This window comes from Parasteatoda tepidariorum, chromosome 6, assembly GCF_043381705.1.
Source record: "Parasteatoda tepidariorum isolate YZ-2023 chromosome 6, CAS_Ptep_4.0, whole genome shotgun sequence".
Classification (NCBI taxonomy): domain Eukaryota; kingdom Metazoa; phylum Arthropoda; class Arachnida; order Araneae; family Theridiidae; genus Parasteatoda; species Parasteatoda tepidariorum.
Window position 1 is genome coordinate 84,427,795 of NC_092209.1, and position 20,990 is coordinate 84,448,784.

General features: G+C 27.7%; 1 protein-coding gene across 1 annotated transcript; it reads left to right on the forward strand.

Moving 5' to 3' along the window:
• Nucleotides 1-91: 91 nt before the first annotated feature.
• Nucleotides 92-19,291, forward strand: LOC107455427 (3-hydroxyisobutyryl-CoA hydrolase). Its single transcript, XM_043051880.2, has 12 exons — nt 92-269; nt 399-438; nt 2,153-2,284; nt 6,444-6,528; nt 8,014-8,097; nt 8,247-8,299; nt 9,996-10,074; nt 12,666-12,811; nt 14,667-14,753; nt 14,918-15,073; nt 15,787-15,925; nt 16,814-19,291. Exons 1-12 carry the CDS (start codon nt 241-243, stop codon nt 16,930-16,932), a joined length of 1,149 nt encoding a protein of 382 aa, XP_042907814.1. The 5' UTR covers nt 92-240; the 3' UTR covers nt 16,933-19,291.
• The last annotated feature ends 1,699 nt before the right edge of the window (nt 19,292-20,990 follow it).

Consider the following 20,990-nt stretch of genomic DNA (forward strand, 5'->3'; position numbering starts at 1 on the left):
AAAAATATTGCAATGATTAAGATATAATTAATAAATCCATTTACTAAATAATGACACAGACTAAAATAATGTCTTATAGTGGAGTATTTAATTTTTGAATGTGGCAACAGATGTTTGTTTATTTATTGAAATCGAAATCACCGAAAACTAAGACATTTATCAGAAATTAATTCTTTTTTAAATTTATCATCTTATTATAGTCTTTGTCTAATAAAAAAAAGCTCACATTAATCCTTAAAAATGACTATTCTATCATTGTATTGCAGAAAGTACGCATATTTTTAAAATACTTTTTGACCTTTCAGATTGCTTAATACTTCTTTTTTTTTATCATCTTTACTTCCTACAACATTAACTACTAATTAAGTGCTACTATTAATTTTTCCCTTTCATTTTAGTTTGCGGAAATTGCCAATAAGTCTCGTTCGAACTACTTGGGTAAGTAAAAATAAGTAATTTGAAATTATTTAAATAATCTTGATTTCATAAGCAGTTTGCAATACCACTTTTGTTTAATCAAATTACGATTATTTGTTTTTATCTTGTAATTTTAAAATTAAACTTCTGTTAACCTAATGCCAATAAGTCTCGTTCAAACTACTTGCGTGTGGAAAAATAAGTAATTTAAATAATATTGATTTGATAAGCTGGTTGCATTACAAATTTTGTTTAATCAAATTCCGAATATTCGTTTGTATTTTAACATTAAAACAATGTTTACGTAGTAAAAAATATTTATGTTAAAAAAAAGGTTACATTACATTACTTCATATACTTTCTACACGTAAAGCGTTTATGTGCTCTTTTTTTTCCCCCTTTAATTTATTTTCCATATCATATTCCGCCGCGCCAACTACAATCGCCAAGGTGCCAAATAAATTTTGAACTTGTAAATTTAAAAAAACAACATATGGATGTTTGCCTGGGAGTGGCTTCGAGTTATGCCTTTCGAGTTTATCTGTTTCTGTGATGTTTTTTTTTAGTTTCTTGCAGGTTGCTGCGAGACTTGGCGATTATTCTGCCTCAGATTACGGCATGGAGATCTCCTCTATTCAAGCTCTAAAATTTCTAATTATTTAATCATTTTTCAGCCGTTTATCATTTTGGTTATTTGTTTTAAAAATATCACTAAGTTAAGATTTATGAAATAACTATTATTACTAACAATAACTATAATTATAATAACTGTAATTAACAATTATTACTTCAGTTGTATGGTCAAGATTTTTTTTTTTTTTTAAATATATATTAAAATCCTTGCTGGTTGTTTTCATTTAATTGACTTAATCCATTTTTCTATTGCCTTATCTCAATTAAATTTGCTGCATGCTCGCTAATCCTTACCAAATCCCATCTTAGAAATTATTTATTTATTTGCTTAAAACTCTAAATGTTATACCAATTTACTGCAATACAAAATTTGTATCATGACAATGCCAATCTAATTAGTTGATTTTGAATAGAAGAGCCAGTACTTTCGTTTTCCATTTAGCACTTGTGCCTCTAAAATTTCAATATCAATATACTATGTATTTTAAAAAATATAAAGCAATAAGTTTTAAAAAAATTAGGTTCAACATTAAAATCAATGATGTTTTTGAATTGATAACAATTTAAACTTAGTTAACTTTTTACAAGAGGGAATTTATTTAAAGTTTCTGCTATGTGTCAATGGTCTTGTTTTTATTGGAAAAAAAATTCTTTAAAAACTTAAAATTGAGAACAAAAATTTCGTGATTTTTCTGTCACAATAATTTTAGCATTTTCTGATGGCAAAATTATGTGTTAGATGAACTGCTATTGTTCAAAATTATGTCACTATCGTTTTTTGAATCAATATTGTGCATGCCCTTAACAGTTAGCTGTTTGAAAAAATATCAATGTGATATTTAAATGGTTAGTTTTCTGTAACCGGAGGCAAGCGAAAAATCGCTAAATAATGTAGAATTCCATTCGCATTTGGTTCACAATTAGCGATATTTACGCTGTCTAACGGAAAAGTAGTACATACCTTTAAATGTCTTAGCTGGTTAATTAAATGTTTTATATTTTGAAGTAAGTAATATTTTCTTGAAACTGAAAAATAAAATATGTTCGAAATGCGAAATAATATTATTTTCTGCTAAATTCGTCAATATATCTTATTTTTTAGGCTGCTATGAGTATGAATAATGAAGTAATTCTTGAAACTGCTGGAAATAAGGGAGTCATAACTTTAAATAGGCCTAAAGCTCTCAATTCTCTTAATCTGAACATGATAAGAAAAATATATCCGCAATTAAAGGTATAAAATTTCTATTATTTTGCTAACTGAATATTCTTTATTTCATAAACATGTATATATTCAGTTAACTTTATTGTACAGTATGACCTTCAAACTCATAATTTTAATTTATCTCTTGACAGCTAGATGGGATAGCTTTAAAAAAAATGTTAAACCAGCTCAATGTCCCCAAAAATTTATTGTCATTGATTTTTTGATGATCGTACTGTTACTTTTGAAGACGGGGGTGGTTCTATACTTATTCAAAAAGATTTTAATATTGGTGTTCCTCAGGGATCCTCATTGGGGCCCATTTTATGGTTGTTGTTGATCAATACTGTCTTTGACGTTTTTAATCATGACTTTTGTGCGAATTTTAGTGATTTTAACGAACAAGATTTTAGAATTGAGGCATTTGCAGATGATTTGCTGCTCTTAATTAGACACACTAGCTTTTACAAGTTTGATCTTATTGGAACACAGATTTTGGAGAAATTGATTTCGTGGTCTACAGATTATGAACTCAAGTTTAGCCATGAAAAAACTAATGTGATTTCCTTTCCTAAGAGCGGCAGAAGGATGGCACGTCTCCTTTGCATCAAAATGGGTTTAAATGGAAATAGAAACATTAAGAATTATAAAACTGTGAAATATCAAGGTGTCACTTTGGATCCCGGTTTGACCTGGCTTCCGCATCTGGAGGATACAAAAGATCGTATCACCATTTTTAAACACAGCATGAGTGCCGACGTAAGAAGGACCTAGGGTTTAAACCCCAGTGTCCTGAAATGTATCTACCTCCAAGCCAGTGAGAGGATTATTACTTATGCCGCCAGTGTATGGTTCAACAAGGGGGTCAGGATGAGAGAAAAATTAGCATCAATCCAAAGGATCCCGCCATTAACAATAACTAGAGCCTATAATACAACCAGCACCGAAGCCCTGCAAATACTAGCAGGAATCAAACCCATTCATTATAAAATAATTGACGAAATATATTATAGAAGATTAAGATGGGGATGGCATTTGGATGATCTGAATTTAGTTAGCACTAATTTAACACAAGCCCAATACCTAGAGCCTCTGCCACTTCTCTCGCTGTACCCTGGAGCAAAGGAAAACCGGATAACAATAACATCGAAATCTACACAAACGGATCAAAAATTGATGATAATGATAGCAGAGTAAAGTAGGATACGCTGTCGTCGTCAAGAAAAATGGACTTACAATCGATCTAATCTCCAATAGATTAAACGATGAAGTAAGTATTTACCTGGCGAAGCTAGAGGCTATTAAACAAGCTGTCATTTACGTCAAAAACAAAAATTACGAAGATGTGAAAATTTATACTGATTCGCTGTCCTCGTTACAAAGTCTAAATGACCCAAGAAATCGAAGTAAGATTATTGAAGAGATCAAAGTAAATATAACGCTAAATATTAGACTTTACTGGGTCAAAGCGTACTGTACATTGGGATTGAAGGTAACGAGGAGGCGGTTCAGCAAGCCAAAAAGGCCACGAGCTTCAGCCTCGTGGGAACGATGTTCCCATTGGAAAGAACTTTCATTATTAGATGCATAAAGCAAACCACAATGAATAAATGGAAAGTAGATTAGAGTGAATCAGCAAAGGGCAGGCAGACATATAATTTCTTTAAAGATCCCACACTAATTTGCCTGCAGTCAAACTTCTATTTAAATCAATTCTTAATGGTCACCGGGGTTTTCGGAATATATCAACAGAAATTCTTCAATAAACGAACAACTTGTAAATTTTGTGGGAGAGTACAAGACATTGACCATCTCATAAAATTTTGTCCCAAATTCCGGACGATCCGTGGCAGAAAATGGGACCAATATACTCAACATCAACTTAATGCTGATATTGACTGCAGGGGGGAAATCATTGAAATTCTTAAATATACCCTGGATGATCTGCTTGCCCCTGAGAGTACACCTGACTAATTTTATCTGGTTTTATTTTTCAAACTTTTGGTTTACTGGTTTTAATATTTGCTTTTAGTATTTTACCTCGGTATAGTATTTATAACTACAACACCCTCTGTCTTACCTGGTGTCATCTTTGAGTGTTTATCCTTTTTAGAGAAACTTTGGTTTACCTTAGAACATTTTTTAATCTTAGAGGCACTTAGCCTTGAATGGGGGACACTTGAACTTTTAGTCGACTATTTTAATTATTCTAGTCTTATTTGTATTTAATGTGATTTTTCATATTTTCACCATTTGATGTTTTACCTAACTTTACTTTTATATGTTTTTACCTGTATTTTTGACACTTTTACTGTTGGTTGATTTTATTCGCTTAGATGTTTTAAGCACTTTTAACTTTTATTGCTTTATTTTTATCATCTTTTAGATTTTGGAATTTTTCCTGCCTGTATCAATATTTTTAGTTTTGGTTTTACTTTTCTGTAGTTTTGTTGTGTTTAGTTCACGTGACAACAGGTGAAACCCTTATCCGCAAACTCCTTCGGGGGTAGGTCGGTTACTATTACTATTATCGGAAGAAAAATTCATGCGAAAAATAACTTTTTGTAAATTGTTGTTTTACTAATTGTTTTTTTATTATCTCTTGGCAGGAAAAAAATTGGCTAAATCAATTTTATATTAATGATAAGATGCAGAAATTTGCACATTTTAATAATATTGTATTTTTAAGAAATTAATTATAAAATCCGGAACAAAAACTACTTAAAAACGAAACTACAAAGTGGTCTTCGAAGTTATAGGAACTCAATTCCTATAACTTCGCCTATTATAATGTTATTGTACTGTACGCAAAAAATAAACAAAACTGCCTAAATAACTTTAATTCTAATGATCAGGTTTTCCCATACTGGAACTCAATTTTAATAGTTCAAGGGAGGGCCTCAAATATGCTAATTAACTACTGCAGACAATATTTTAAGTAATGAAATCAAGCACAAAAACATAACAAAACCATTGAAAAGATGCATTTTATTCAGAGAAAACATGCTTCGTGTCTGATTTTATAACTTAAAATATTATCTGCACAAATTAGCACATTTGAGATCTATCTCACCCTGGAAACCATTAATTTTGAGTTTTACTACCTGAAATTCCGATCATTTGATCAAAAGTTATTCTTGTTTTTATTTATTTTTTGTGTACTGTACATTGAAGTTTAAAATATAGCAATTATTATTTTAAGAATAATTAAATATATCACAAGCATTTATGCAAAATTGTTGCAATTAAATTCCTACATAAAAAAGTACTAACTGAAGTCCTCCATTGTTCTCCATGTGTTGTATTTTAAATATTAGGACTTTCAAATGTGTAAAATTGTCTCATGATATCTGTCAAGAAAAAGAATATATGATTTTGCTATTTAATTATCTTGGATCAATAGTTTAAAAAGAAAAGATAACTCAATAACGCATCTAGACTTATACATGTTATAATATTGTATAAAATATCACAAAATTTTAAAAACTGTCTAAATTTTAGCATAATTGACACAAAAAAAAAATGAGCGAAAAGCTTGTGCACTTATGATGAAACAGCAATTTTGCTATAATTTTGGAGTCATAAATTTGACATTTCTAAAGTTTAAATTCGATTCAGGAATTTTATGAAATCTGAACTTTCCGAAACTTCAAGCAGTACATATTTTCAAAGTTAAGCTATATATAGTTAGAATATTTTTAAAAATAAAAATGTATATGTTAGTGATTGTAAGTGAATAATTTAGCAAGGAGGAATAGAAAACATTATCCAAATCTGCCAAAGAACTAGTGAGAAAATGGTGAGGTGAAAAACATCAAAACCAGTTTCATTCATTAATAAATCCTAATCAACTTCTCTCTGTTTCATCTGACAGCATTCAAACAAGTTTTTATGCTTTCACTCCTATCTTATTTTCTTCACAAGTCGTTTGTTAGATTTGTATAAAGTTAGCATTTTTTTTAAGCCTAAAAATGAGCTTCTTGTTTATTCTAATTTGTACTCCTTGAAACATAATTTTTTTGTAGATCTTTTAACATTAAACTTACTATTCTTTCATTTCCCTATCAGCATTCTGATTTTGTTATTGTGTATGAAATAAACAAGTTTGATAGCATATTTAATAAAAAAATAAAATTTCAGAATATTTATATATTTTTTTATGGAATTAAATTTTTCTTCTAATTTTTAGGCTTGGGATACTAATCCTGATATTAAATTAGTAATAGTAAAATCATCTAGTGAACGAGCATTCTGCGCCGGAGGAGATGTGAGAGGTAATATGCTTATCTTAGTTTAAATATACATTGTTTTATCACTGAACATTTATGTATTCATTCCTTTTTAAGTACCATTTTTCATTTTTATTGGTGCATGATGGTCTTAACAGCTTTTGTAAAGTGTAATAATAGCAATTTCCTGTTGTTCTAATTTCTCAGAACAGCTAGATATTTTAACTCATTAACACTCTCCTGTATTCCTTCCTTGCCATTTACCAAACATTTTATTTATTTATTTTTTTCCAGCACCAGCAAATAGACATATTATTAGTTAAACAAAAACTTCAGCAAATTGAAAATATTTAAAAAGTAAAATTTTTATGTGTTTACTTTTTTTTCTACATAGTGGAAATGATTCTCAGTGCATGTTGGTTTTAGAGGAATAACGCTATTACAGTTAATTAAACATCACTAGTGTTAATAATAGTTGAGCAATTTTTTTTTTTTTACATTTCTTTTTCCAAAATGTTTAAATACGTGATTATTTCAATTAAACTATTTCAGGGTTACCACTCCTCAGGGAAAACCTAGAAAATACAGGGAAACCACCTAACCACCTAAAAAAATGCCACCTAATTAAACCACCTAAAAAAATGCAGGGAATTTTGATTTTTTCTTTACAAACTGGAAAAATACAAGCATAATACTCAAAGCATGATTTATGGGATTTCATTTACTATAGCATTATTTAAGTATGTTCAGGGGTCTGTCTAGGTTTTTCTGAGAGGTACCTATTTTGTGAAAATTTAGACATAATTTGTGAAAAATTAAAAATTATATTAAAAAATCAACACAAAAATATGGTAAAAATATGAATTTATCATGTCTTAAGGGATACAAAAATAAAATTTTAGGAAAAGTATTTTGTGAAACTACCGTTTTTCCTAAAGTTGATTTTGTGAAACTACCGTTTTTCCTAAAATTGAATTTGTGAAGGTACCGCGAAACGGTAGTAAATTCGGCCTGGACAGACCCCTGATGTTCATCTGTTTTTCCAGCAATTAAAACTAATAAATAGCCCAATATAGCTCACACAAGAGCACAGTAATTATTGTTTCCTCTTAATTTATTGTGTATAATATGTACAGGGAAAACAAGGGGAATTTTTTTTCCAGATTTGAGTAGCAACCCTGTATTTATGAATATATATACTTTTGTGCTAAGGAGAATACAAATGCATTTTAATATGCATGATTATTCGAAATTGATGCAATCAGTGAAATATAAGTTCAAAAATTTAGCTTCATGCTCTTACTGTTGGCTTCAGCTTGATTTTTTTTTTCCTGGTCACAAGTAACATGTTTCTTTTTGCAACATTTAATTAAATTAATCAAGAAAAGTGCTGGTGCAAATATTTAGCTTCTAAATTGTGCCCGACCCTATTTGTTTGCTATTATGTTAAGTCTTGAAAGACAGTGTCTGCTTCAGCTTGCGTGTTTTCCTCTGATCACAGGTTAACATGTTCTGTATCCTGTTTGGCAGCACTTGCAGAAGCTCATAAAGCTGGAAACCCAACAATGGCTGAAGAGTTCTTTAGAGAAGAATATCAACTCAACAATTTAATAGGTAAGATCCTTTCTGTTCCAATAACTCCTTCTTAATGAAATATTTATTTTTGTTGATTCTATTTTTACTATATTTTATGTTTGGTGCATGTTATATTTTTTGTGCTTTTGTATTTAATTGTCTACTTTAATTAATTTGATTCTTTTCAGGAACTCTACAAATACCTTATGTTGCACTAATTGATGGAATTACTATGGGTGGAGTGAGTTATTTACATATACTGATATTTGAAACTTGCATTTCACTCTATATTTATTGTCTGTCATGTAATTTGTCAAGATATCAATCTCTTATATATTTATTTTTAATTTTTAACAGCTTAATACAACTATTTTTAACCTAAATTTTTTGTTAAATAGCATGATTATATGTTCTTTATTTTAAATACAGGGTGCATAGCGTTTGTAAAAAGTATTTAAAGGTGCTTTTTTGGGGATTTCGTTTTTAAAAGCTTTTAAAGGTGCTTTTTTCAGCTGGTGTTTTTAAAAAGTGTTTTTTTTCCGAAATTTTTTTTTCTCCCTTCAGTGATATCTGGTGGATCCCATGCATTTCACGAAAAATGGGGAGTTTGCTACGTAATCATTCACGCGGACTTCATGTCGTACTTGAAACCGAAACCCTAGTGCTCCAATTCGTATAGAGAATATCAGATCCTTATAAAATGTTTTGCTTTTTAATTTATTTTAATTTGGTTCTTGTTTATTTTATTTTACTTCTAACACTTTTTTTGACGTAGGGGGTAAGGGTACTTTTGTTCTGAGTTTAGGGTGAAGTTGAATTCACTCGGTGATGTGGGAAAGAACTGATTGTTTCGATTTACCCCCTTACTTTTTCTTTTTTTTTAACGCTAAAACTGTTTTTAAAAAGTTTTTGTTTTTTAATAATATCATTGATTGAATATGAATTTTTTGCTTATTTTTGATTCAAAGATTTGGCTACGCACCCTGAAATAGATTACTAAATTTTAACATTTATTTAAATAATTTACTAAATTAGTTAAATAAATGTTTTTATCACTTATAATTTAAAAATAAAGTATTTGACTGACTAAACCTAAAAAAATTTGGTAAATTTTTTTTTTTATTTTTTTATTTTTTCTTTCATGTAGACTTAAGACTTAACACTTTGAAGGTTTTTTATTTATTTTTTTATCCCAGCACCTTCAAAAACACTTAGTAATAAAAATGTTATTTTTGTGTTACAGCATCAAAAGTTAATTTTTTCAGTCATTTTGATTAAATAATTTTCCTTATTTGAAACTGTGGGAAAAACCTTTATAAAATATACAGTTTTTATAGCACCATTTATTCTCTAAAATGTTTTAAAAGGAAATTATTGAGAAATTATATTTATTATTATACTTGAAATTTCTGTTTAAAAAATAAACTAAAAGCTGGGATTTAAATTTTTATTTTGAAATAGTGTTAGCTTCATTTTATATTTCCTTTTTGATAATTTTACATTGTAGTATATTAAATACGTTTGAAAAGATAACCTTGTAAGGAATATGGAATTAGGAATATGGCTAGCTTTCATAAAGTTGATATAATTTTATATTTATAAAAATGGTTACATTTTTTCCAATTTCGATAAATAATTATATTAATGGATATAATGTAGTTGATAATTCCTTAAATTCTTTCTGAAATTAAGAACATATTTTCTATTCTTGGCAATATTTAATATGTGATTTAATTATTTAATAAATGTATTTTACTGTAATGTATTTCTCAATAATAAATACTGAAAAACCTATCTCAAGTCTTTTTTCTAAATTTTAAAGAGGAATGTTTTGTAACCTTAATTTTAAAAAAAAAAATGAAGAAGTTCTGGATTATAACTTTATTTGTGATCTCATTATTTATTTGTACGATTGATTATTTAAATTTTTCCCATAGGGGATTGGTATTTCTGTGCACGGGGCATTTAGAGTATGCACCGAACGAACTGTTTGTGCAATGCCTGAAGCTGCAATTGGTAAAAATAAGCTATTTTTTTCTACATTTTTATTTAATAACATGATGAACCTATTATATAGACATAGTCTTTTATAGTTTCTTAAGCGTTAATCCTAAAAAACGAAATGCATATATTTAAAATGTTTCTAAACACAAAAACATTTTTGTTATGAAAAAAGCACTAAATATATTTTAATTTTTCTTATTTCCATTTAATTTCCTTGTATGTTTATTGTCTGTCATGTAATTTGTCTAGATATCAATCTCTCATATTTTTATTTTGAATTAGCATTCAACTTTTTTTAACCAAATAAATAGCATGATTATATGCTCTCTATTTTAAATAGCTGCATCAGACTTCTAAAATATAAAATAATACCCCCCTGTTGTCGGGCTAACCGTGAGGGTTTTCGGTTTTTTTCTCTCTCCTAGTAACGCGAATGTGGGTCAGTTCCATCAAAAAGTCCTCAACAAAAGCAAAATTTTTCACAATACTTGATCCAGAAGTTCTTTTGTCTTTGGGATTAAGTTTAAAATTACAAAGCTATGGAGTTGAACATTAGTATTCATAAACCCAAAGAGTTTTGTCGGCTGTACAACGACAGTTATAACAAAAAAAATTAACCAAATAATAAATGCATATTAAATTTTTTACGAATAACATTTTTCACAATTATCAGGGTGCATACAAACTCCTTAGAAACTTCTTGGAAATAAAAAAGCCTCCAAGGAGTACTTGGAACTACTTAGATTTCTAAATTAGTTCTTAGAAACTCCTTAGATTATTGTGTTGCATGGATGAACTTACGCTGATGAATTTGCTATTCAAACACGGAAACTAAATTATATGAGTTAGCTGTCAAAATCTAATAGTTTAAGAAAAACTTTAAAAGAAAAAAAAAAGTTTTAATTGCAAGAGTTAGAAGAAAAAAATAACAGGAAATAATTTCAATTTTACATGTTACAAACAAAATTAATAATTTACTGTGATTTTTTTTTGTGTATAAAATGCCTTAGATTTTCTTATGTATTCAAATGTAAAAATATAAGATTGGTAGGTTTTTATGTTATCTTTAACGTGTGTACTTTAACAAGATTTATTAAAATATTTGAAACTGGAAAATGTATTTATGTGTAAAAGCGATAACTTTATTAATTTTTCTAGATGAAGTTTGACAAAGTAAAAATATATTTCAAAAGGGCTAGAAAAAATATGCAAACTATAAATTTTTGCGAGTTCCTTATAATAACTGCTTTTTACTTTAAAGACAAAAACTGTCTAGTTATCTTTTACACAAAGTTTTTCAATTTTTGATAAGTCCTTAAAATTTTGCACTCCTTGGATTTCTTCTTCTGATCTCTGTATGAACCCTGACAATTATATCTAATCACTATTATATATAAAATTATATATGTGCACAGTTAATAAAATGTAAATTTCTTATTAATGCATTGAGGTATGCACCAGAATATTGAAGATAATGGAGAAATAGCAATTAAACTTAATTTCTTAAATTTTTGCCTGCATTTAAAAATGTCTCTGCACAATTAGTAGGTCTCGTTAGTTCTAATTAGTAGTTTAAACTGTTTGCATACAGTGGTGGTTAAAATCATTGTAGATCATATTCATTTAACTGAAAGTAAAATGATAGAACATAAAATTTCTTAATACCTTAAATATTCAAGAAAATTCTCTTGTAAATAGGGAAGTTGACATCAATGTCATATTGAATTCCTCATTAGTGTCTTTTAATATCATTTATTCGAAACATCTCAGCCCTACAATTTTCTACCCATTAATGTTTGATTATTCAAATTGTTCTTTAATCATCAATCTTAATATATATACTTCAAAGAACTTGTAAAACTTGAAGTCTTAGGAACCTATTCCTAAGGTTTTACCCACATTTCAACCTATATATTTGACAAAAAATAACTATGCCTTGATATTTTCAGGAAAAGTGGAATTATAATCACCACAACCAGTTTATTTGTTGGGTGAGGCTGTAAGGCTTTCTAAATAATATTTATTTGCTGCCTTCAGTTTTATTTAATGAATTGGTTTTGATCATTTGCTTCCTTCTGCATTGTGACAGACTAAATAATGTTTTAACTTTTAAGTTAATGTTCAAAATGCAAAATACATCAATATGCAACATACATCAGGAGAAAATCAATATTCAAATAATGTTCATAAAAAAAAAGTAATTTTCAAATAAGAATAATTTAAAACACAAAAATATGCACTGAATACTATATTATTTACAGAAAAATTAAATAATCAAGAGCACTAGAAATAAAGTACAACAAATATATCTATTTAGCTTTGCTTTAAAAATTTTAAAGTCATGCAGTTGATGGCAAATTGTGGTTTTTAGAATTGCGTTGTATCGAACTTTTATTGCACCTTTATAAAAAAATTTTTCCTTCAAATTTTGCACTGTGTGTTTATGAATATCAAATCCTATGACAGCAATATACCTGTTTTCAATAATAATTAAAAGTAAGCAGACTTCTGCTTAGGTTAAATAATTTAAATTTATTTCAGTTCATGGTTACACTTTTTGTTTTTTAATGTATATTTTTTCATTTAAAGCTATTTTTTTTCAGGTTTTTTCCCAGATGTTGGAGGCAGCTATTTTCTTCCTAGACTTCCCGGTAAAATTGGATTGTTTCTTGCATTGACAGGGTACAGACTTCAAGGACGTGATGTATTTAAAGCGGGCATTGCAACTCACTTCGTAGACACTGGAGGTGTAAGTTATTGCTGCATATTGTATCTCAAATGTAATTTGTCAGATGTATGAAAAGGGTTTTTAGAAAATGTTAATTTATTGATGGAATTTTAAGTAGCTAACATTAGAAATAACTAAATACAGTTGAACCTCACCAGCGTGAAGCGACTTAACGGGAAATATTGCTTTACATGAAACACATGTTTGATCTTATGAGTCAGCAATCAGTTATTGTTGTATTTTAACTGATGAGCAGTAAATTTTCAAGCTGTTAATCGCTTAACATGAAAGGAAACTGGATACAGCATAGATAATAACAGGAGTCTGTTTAGAAGAAATTTGGTTGTGTTAACGGACCCTTCACAAAATATCTTTTCACGAAAACGAACCCTTAACAAAATATTTTAACTCAAAAACGGAACCTTCACAAAATATTTTGACTCAAAAGCGGACCCTTCACAAAATAATTTATCTTTTAGTAGGACTCTTCACAAATTTGTTTATCTTCATTATTGTTTTAATCGAATAAACCCTTCCCTGGAAGGGGGGGGACAGATGCAAACGAACTAAATTTTGTTTTCGGCAGGCGCTTCTTCGTCCGAAATGAATATTCTGCGTTCAGCGGTATAGGCTAAATACCAAAAATTTTTATGTTGCATAGCTAATTTAGTAGCTGCAATTGCTGTTTATTTGTTAAAATTTAATTTTTTTAATTATAATTTTACAGTGTTGAGCATAATCTTGTATGTCTTTACAATTTAAAAACTCCTTGGAAAAGTTTTTTTGCAATAACGGATCCTATTTGCACAAATTCACAAAAGCAGACCCTGGTTGAAAGAATGCGACTTAACGTTTATTTTAAATTCACAAATTGCAACTAATTTTTTCACAGTTTTACAAAAGCGGACCTTTCACAAAATGTCTGGACCGACCCCTGAATAAATAATTAGGTATGGTAGTATAGTTTGTTTTAATATAATACCTGGCTGAGTTATTATATTATTTTATTTTATAACCGTCGTTGAACAGTCACCTAATTTTTGGGGTTTATGGCTACTAATGTTCTACTACATAACGTTGTAATTTTGCACCCAGTCCAGAAGACAAGGGAACTATCTCCTAGATCAAGTATTGGGAGAAATTTGCCTTCGTACAGGACCTTTTTTTCTGATGGAACTAACCCGCATTTGCGTTACATGGAAAGGAAGACCACAAGAACCTCCCACAGTAGGCCTGTCAGTATTGTAATGAATGATGAATAAAATTCCAATCATTCATTTTGAGGAATGTTATTTCTATTTTCCTTTTATGTTATTCCTTTGTTAGAAGTAGTAGATGGGCAAATAAATGAAATAGTTGAAATACAATAGTTTCATAAAGTAGTTATAACTTTAAAGCTTGTTTTAATTTGTTTGGTTCTTAATAGAATTGTTTGCATACGCTAATGTAATAATAAAATGTATTAATAGTTCAAATTAAATTTTTTTTCATGATGTATTGGATAGAATAAAATTGGGTTAACATGAAATTTTGCTTTAACAACGTTCGATTGTAATAAGTTTACATACTTATGAATATGATTATCATATGAAATATGATTATCATATGAAATATAATTATCAAAATATAAATTATCTAAATCTGTTGTCTTCTTTTTTACAGTAATCTCTTGGACTATAAGAATTTTTCATTTCAAAATNTTTTGTGAATTTTCCTTAATTTATGATAACCAGTGTATGAAATATGATTATCAAAATATAAATTATCTAAATCTGTTGTCTTCTTTTTTACAGTAATCTCTTGGACTATAAGAATTTTTCATTTCAAAATTATTTTTGAGTATTTTTTATCTTGATTTTTTTCTCTTTTATCCTAGTTAAAACATTTAGAAACTGAACTGATGCGATTAGAAAATCCTACCCTCTCTGATGTAGACAGAATTCTCTTGAAATTTCATCAGCAGGTAATATTTTTAAATGAGTTTGAATGCATATTTAAATTTTCATGCCTGAAATTTTTATATTTATTCCTTGTTAATCTGTTATGGAGAAAAATTTAAACAAAAGTATTACTTAATTATAATTTATTGCTTAAAAATATGTATTCATGTACTTTTCTTTTTTTAAGTGTGAGGCTGATTACAAGAAGGAGTTTGCCTTAAAACCTGTTATGGGGAAAATGAATACTGTCTTTGAGGCAGATAGCGTAGAAACAATTATGGAAAATCTTAAAAAAGAAGGTTCTGAGTGGTCTCGTAAAAACTATGAAGCTGTGAAAAAACTGGTGAGCTTTTTTTATTTAATTAAAATTTAATTTTTTTATTAATGCAATTTAATTTTAATATACAGTTATATTTTATTTCTAATGAAATGAAATTGTAAATTTAATTAAATGTAATTTTAATTCAATGTAACTGTATATCACAATTATTTTTTGATGTGCTACAAAAAAAAATATGTCATAATTTTTTGTCTTTTTTTATGTGTAAATTTATTGTTGGTTACTTTGTTAATTCTTAATATTGCTGTAAAAGTTTGGTTATATTTTTTTTAAATTGAAATTTTGTTTCATAGTGTTCAAAATAACGAAATTATGCCTGTCTAATCTATTAATTTTTTTTAAAAAAAATGAAGAGTGCCTAATTTGATAGATACTGCCAATTTTGAAAATGGTTTTTAACTTCATTCTTACATAATTTCTTTATCTAACAATAAACATCTGTTTTAGGTACCATTGTATTGTTGCAAAACCTGGTATAAATTTTAAAAAAATAATTTTTTTTTTATTTCATCTATTATTTATATAATTTTTTTTATTAAGTATAACAAATAATTCCGTTTTTCTAAAAAAATTTCTTTCTAATCTCATAATATCTCGTGTTTGCAATGTAATTTAAAATTACATTGTGTTCTGTTTTTGTTCATTCAAGACATTCTTATTAAACGTATCTAGTTGTCATCTTATTGTTTGTGTCATTAAATATTTTCAATTTATAGTCTCCCACATCACTGAAGGTGTCTTTTGAGCAATTAAAGAGAGGGGCTGATATGACATTGCAAAATGGACTCGTCATGGAATATAGGCTGTGTCAGAGATTCATGGCTGATCATGATTTTCATGATGGCGTTAGAGCTGGTAATTTACTTTTTCATTCTCAAATCAGTTTTTATAAATCATTATTTTCATAAAAATGAAAGATTTTATAATTATGTGAATTTTAAAAATTTCACATTCAATCCTGTGCAGCGATTTTTGTTGAATGTGCAAAAGCAAAAAAATTTAACACCTGGAGTAATTTTTGACCTAACGATCAAATTTTCATCTACTAAGACTCAATCTTAATCAAAGTAATAAAGATTAACAACTGGAAAAAAGTCTCCATGGATAGGAGGTGTTGGAGGCTTCGCGTGTTTGAGGCAGCCAAGGCCTGTAAGGGGCTGTCGTGCTGAAGAAGAAAACTCAATCTTAATGATTCAGCTCAAAAGCTTAATATTAAATATGCTGAATAAGTTGTGTGTGCGATATTTAAGTTCCAAATCACACACAAAACATGCTCTCTCTGAATAAATATATTTTTATTCGGGGTTTGTAAAAAGTGCTTAATTTTAAGCTTTTTTTTTGCCGTATCGATTGTCATTTTAAATTTCAAAAAATGCATGATTTTAACAATTTTCTCTGCAATATTTATCAGAAACTAGTTATTTTATCATGATCACTCAAAGTTTTTAAAAATGTTTTTGAATTTTATTGATTTTATGTTTATAACTTTAAGCGATAGAAAAAAATAATTTTTATTACTGCACAGATCCTAATTGTGATTTTTTTTAAAGTGATTAAAAATATATTTTTAAGTGCTTAAAAGGTGCTTATTTTTTGTCGAAAATTCTGGCCACGCCCCCTGTGCCTCCACCGTCATCTGTATGAAAGATTTCGTGTTCGGAAATCTTTTGATTATGTGTATTGAAGAAAAAATTTGGTACAGTCAGTATAACTAATTATAAAACACACTCTATCTTTTTCTAGTTCTTATTGACAGAGACAATAAGCCAACTTGGAAACCTGCAACTCTTGAAGAAGTCTCTGCAGAAAAAGTGAACTCGTATTTTGAGCCTTTGCCAACTGACAAAGCACTTAAACTTTGAGATATTTTACACAAAGTTTTGCCCTTGGAGCCATCCAGTTTAGCTTTATTTTTATGTGCCACATAATTATTCTTAAGAATTAATCTGTGATCATTATTTCATATAATAACTATCATAAAAATAGGAACTCTTCCTTTAATGGGAAGAATTTATTTAACACTAGAAAGATACAAGCATGAAAAAATTTTATTTCATCCTATTTTCAAAATTTATGAATTTTTTATTATTTTTATTTTTTTTAAATAATCTGTACTTAAACAAAAACATGCATTAAATCCAGTTGGCATATCTGCAAACTCTGCTGTTTTTTAACAAAGACTTCTGTATTTTACGACTATCTCCTGTTTACCTGTATATTTTCAAATTTCTCCGTATTTGTTGAAGAAACTGAAAATAAAAAAAATTTGGACAATGAAATATCTGCAGATAGCAAAAATACTTCTCTTATTCCTCAACAGATGGTGCTATTGCCAGTACTGCAGTATGTTGGGTGTTTATAGTTTAAGTAATTATGAGTAATGGTTTTAAAAAAATCTTTAGATTAAGATTTATATATATATTTTTTACTTCGCTAAATCTAAGTGCTTATATTATTTCCAATCATGAATTTCTCTTTTTGATTTACATGATTTGATTACATGATGCTTGATGTATCAAAACCTTTCTCATGGCCTAAAAATGTTGCTAATAAAATCTTAATTATTTTATTTCTCCGGTGTTGTCAATTATGAGTTGGTCACTGAATTCCAACTCACCGTGTGAGATTTTGCTATATCTCTATAAACTAGTTGTTGTCTTAAGTAAAGTTTCATCAGATCTATAGCATCAAGAACAGAATTTCTAAGATAATAAAATTTCATCAGATCTATATCATCAGGAACAGAATTTCTAAGATAATCTTTTTCTATTTTATCAAATATCATGAGAATGAACTGCTGTATTTGTTTGCAATAATGATAGTGTACCATATATTTTTTATTCTTAAAATTGTTTTTATTATTTCATGCTTAAAAATTTATTTTTTTCGTTTACACCAAGAAAAAGTGAGAAAATTGTTTGCTGAGAGATAGGACACTCTAATGCATTTAACATAGTATCATATGAAAAGGGCAATTTTCCTTATTAAATCCGAAATCTTGTTATAAGTGAATCCTACTCTTAATTATTTGTTGTGCTCAATTTTATTCCCTGGATCTTTCTGGTGTTAAAAATTGCTTGTGAGTGCCAACTGATTAACAAAGTTTTAAATTACAGTTACAATTTACTGTAAAATCTAAATCAGCATTTTTATAAAATCTATTCTGTGCTGAAAGCAATGTCTTAAGTATCACCATCTAAACAAGTTATAAAATAACTTAAATGAATTAAGTTTATATTCTCCACAGGGTAAAGAAATATAATTTTTTTAAAGTAAAAGGCTGTACCTTGCAAAATTATTCTTAAATTGTTTCCGGGTTAACAACCTGGAAAACTTTCATGAAAAAAGAAATCAAAATCATTCCTCATAATGTAAATTATTTTAATAAAGGTTAGTGATACCATGAAATGTAGTTATAAATGTTTTGTAAAAATGTCTTATCAATTTTTTTTATTTATTTATCATAAAGGATGAGATAAGATGATTTTTATCAAAAAGCAATTTTGAGAGAAACGTTTTTTAAATAAGTAAATTTGAAAATATTAATATAATTTTTTTTCTTTCTTCAAAGATAGTTCTCATTGGCTGAAATTTAAATTTTCATTATTTTTTAATCTCAGTGTATATGCCTTTCTTAAAATAACTTTTTGTTTTATTAATACAAATTGTTAGTCATAAAAATCCTTTTCTTATGCATGTTTTTTTTTTCCTTATAAATATTAATATTTTTTGCTAAAACCTCTAGTCTGATGTTTACACATCTAGTCTACTTAACTTCACACAGTTAATCAGATGATAAAAAAGTAAGAAAAATCAACCTTCAGATGATAAAGACTGATGATAATACTCAATCAAGATTTGTTGACATTGTTTTCTTCCAGAATCTTGATTTATAAACAACATTTTTTAGAAATATTGAGATAGTTTGTCTGCATTTTTATGTGATATGCTTCAACATTTGAGAAACAATTTAGAAAACGATATTTGTTTTATTAAGAATGTACTATTAAACATGTAATTGTTTGTTTTTTATCTATGTACTATTTCATATATAATAGCATTTCTTTTTTTGAATGTATGTTAATACTTTAAAAGAATTAGTACTGAAAGTGAATTTTTGTACTATTATATTCTAATTTTGCCTATCAGTTTTGTATAGCAGTTATTGTTGCAAGTATTTGTATAGCTATATTTTGATATGAATAAATTGTTTTTAAAATACTCTGCAATTTTTTTTTTNTTATAGAGTCAATTGCAATTACCAAACTCTGTCGGTCTGGTTTATGAACTAACTATGCATTTATGTATAGTGGTTCCAATGTGACTACAAATTTCGCATGTTGTGTTAGTACCTTTTAATGATATTTTTTTTAATTAATGTGTGCCACTTCTTACTTGCCAATAAACTTGATGACTGTTTTGACACAAAGTCCTACGTGACAATGTTATTATTATTCTATTTTATTTTTTAAGAAGAGAGGAAACGAAGCTGAATATCATTTGAAACTTCGGTACCTAAAATAAAAGAAATTTAGAAAAGATCATTTTTTATAATAAAATACATTTTAATTATTCTTGAAAAGATCTTTTTTCATTGCAATTTAATTTTAGGATATTAGATATTTTAAAAAGAAATTGAATATAGTCAAGTTAATCGAGTGTTTCTAAAATAAATGTCTTTATTTGATGAAATAAAATACATTTTATTTTTAATTAATAGATAATCGACAAGGAATTGTAACTAGTAAATTTCAACTAAGTAAAGACAGGTTTTAAGATGCAAAGAAAGGTGGAAGCTAAAAATTGTGATTTTTTTTCCCCCTTCAGTAAATTTCAATTTTTCTTAAATAATGTTAATGAATACAACATTAGCTAGTAACTTTAAATAATAACAATAGATGGCAGCACCATTAAAAAAATGCAATGAAAATTATTAAATTTAATTATATTTTAGGTTAAAGTAATAAGGCTTGTTTTGAATTTCTCTCATATATTAAAGTTTTGAACTTTTTATTTAAAACATGCAGGTTTTTTTTTTTTTAATTTTTTGCATTAAAGGTATTACAGATACAGGAAATAATTTTTCGAGAATATCGCACAATTTTGTATAACTTTAGTGCTGCCATCTAGTTTATTTTAGAATATCAATATTTTAATTTAGAAATTTGGTTAATATAAATTAACAAATTTTAATAAAAGCTAGCACTTATTCATTTTCGACCTGCAAATTCATATTTCCATATATATTTATATTCTATTATTAATTAAAAATAAATTTTAAAAGATAAAGCTATAATCTTTTTTCTCCGCAATGAAAAAGGCAATTTTAGTGCTGCCATCTATATTTCAATGTTTAAACTATTTTTTTCTTTATTCGCTTGTCAAATTTTTATCGCTGGAAAATTTATTAAATAAAATTCCTTAAAACCATTATGACAATCAAAAAAAATGTTTTTTTTTATTTTTGTGTCTAATTTGTGAATTAAAATATTTTATTTATTCTCGTTCTTTTTTTCTTCTTCTTTACTTGACACAAATTCAAAAGTTGGAATATTTTTGTGCGCGAAGGGATTAATAAATAAAGCAGCGTATTACCTTACTAATAGCCTTTTATTAAAAACCTGCTCAGGCCAAACTCGATGAAACTTGCATTTCATTAAGTTAAAAAACACAACCATTTAATGTCTTTGTTTCGTTTATATGTTTATTTATTTTAAATGTTTTGAAACTAATGAATGAAATTCAGGTAAATTTTGACAGTTATGAATCCTTATATTAGGTAGCCAATTAAAAAATAATTCGCTATTTTTTTTCCAAAATTATTGAATAAATATTGGAAAATAGTTCCATATGAGATCCAGGAAAGTTTTACGTTTTCTAAACTTTGTGGTCCTCATCTAATATTTAAAATGTGTTTCTT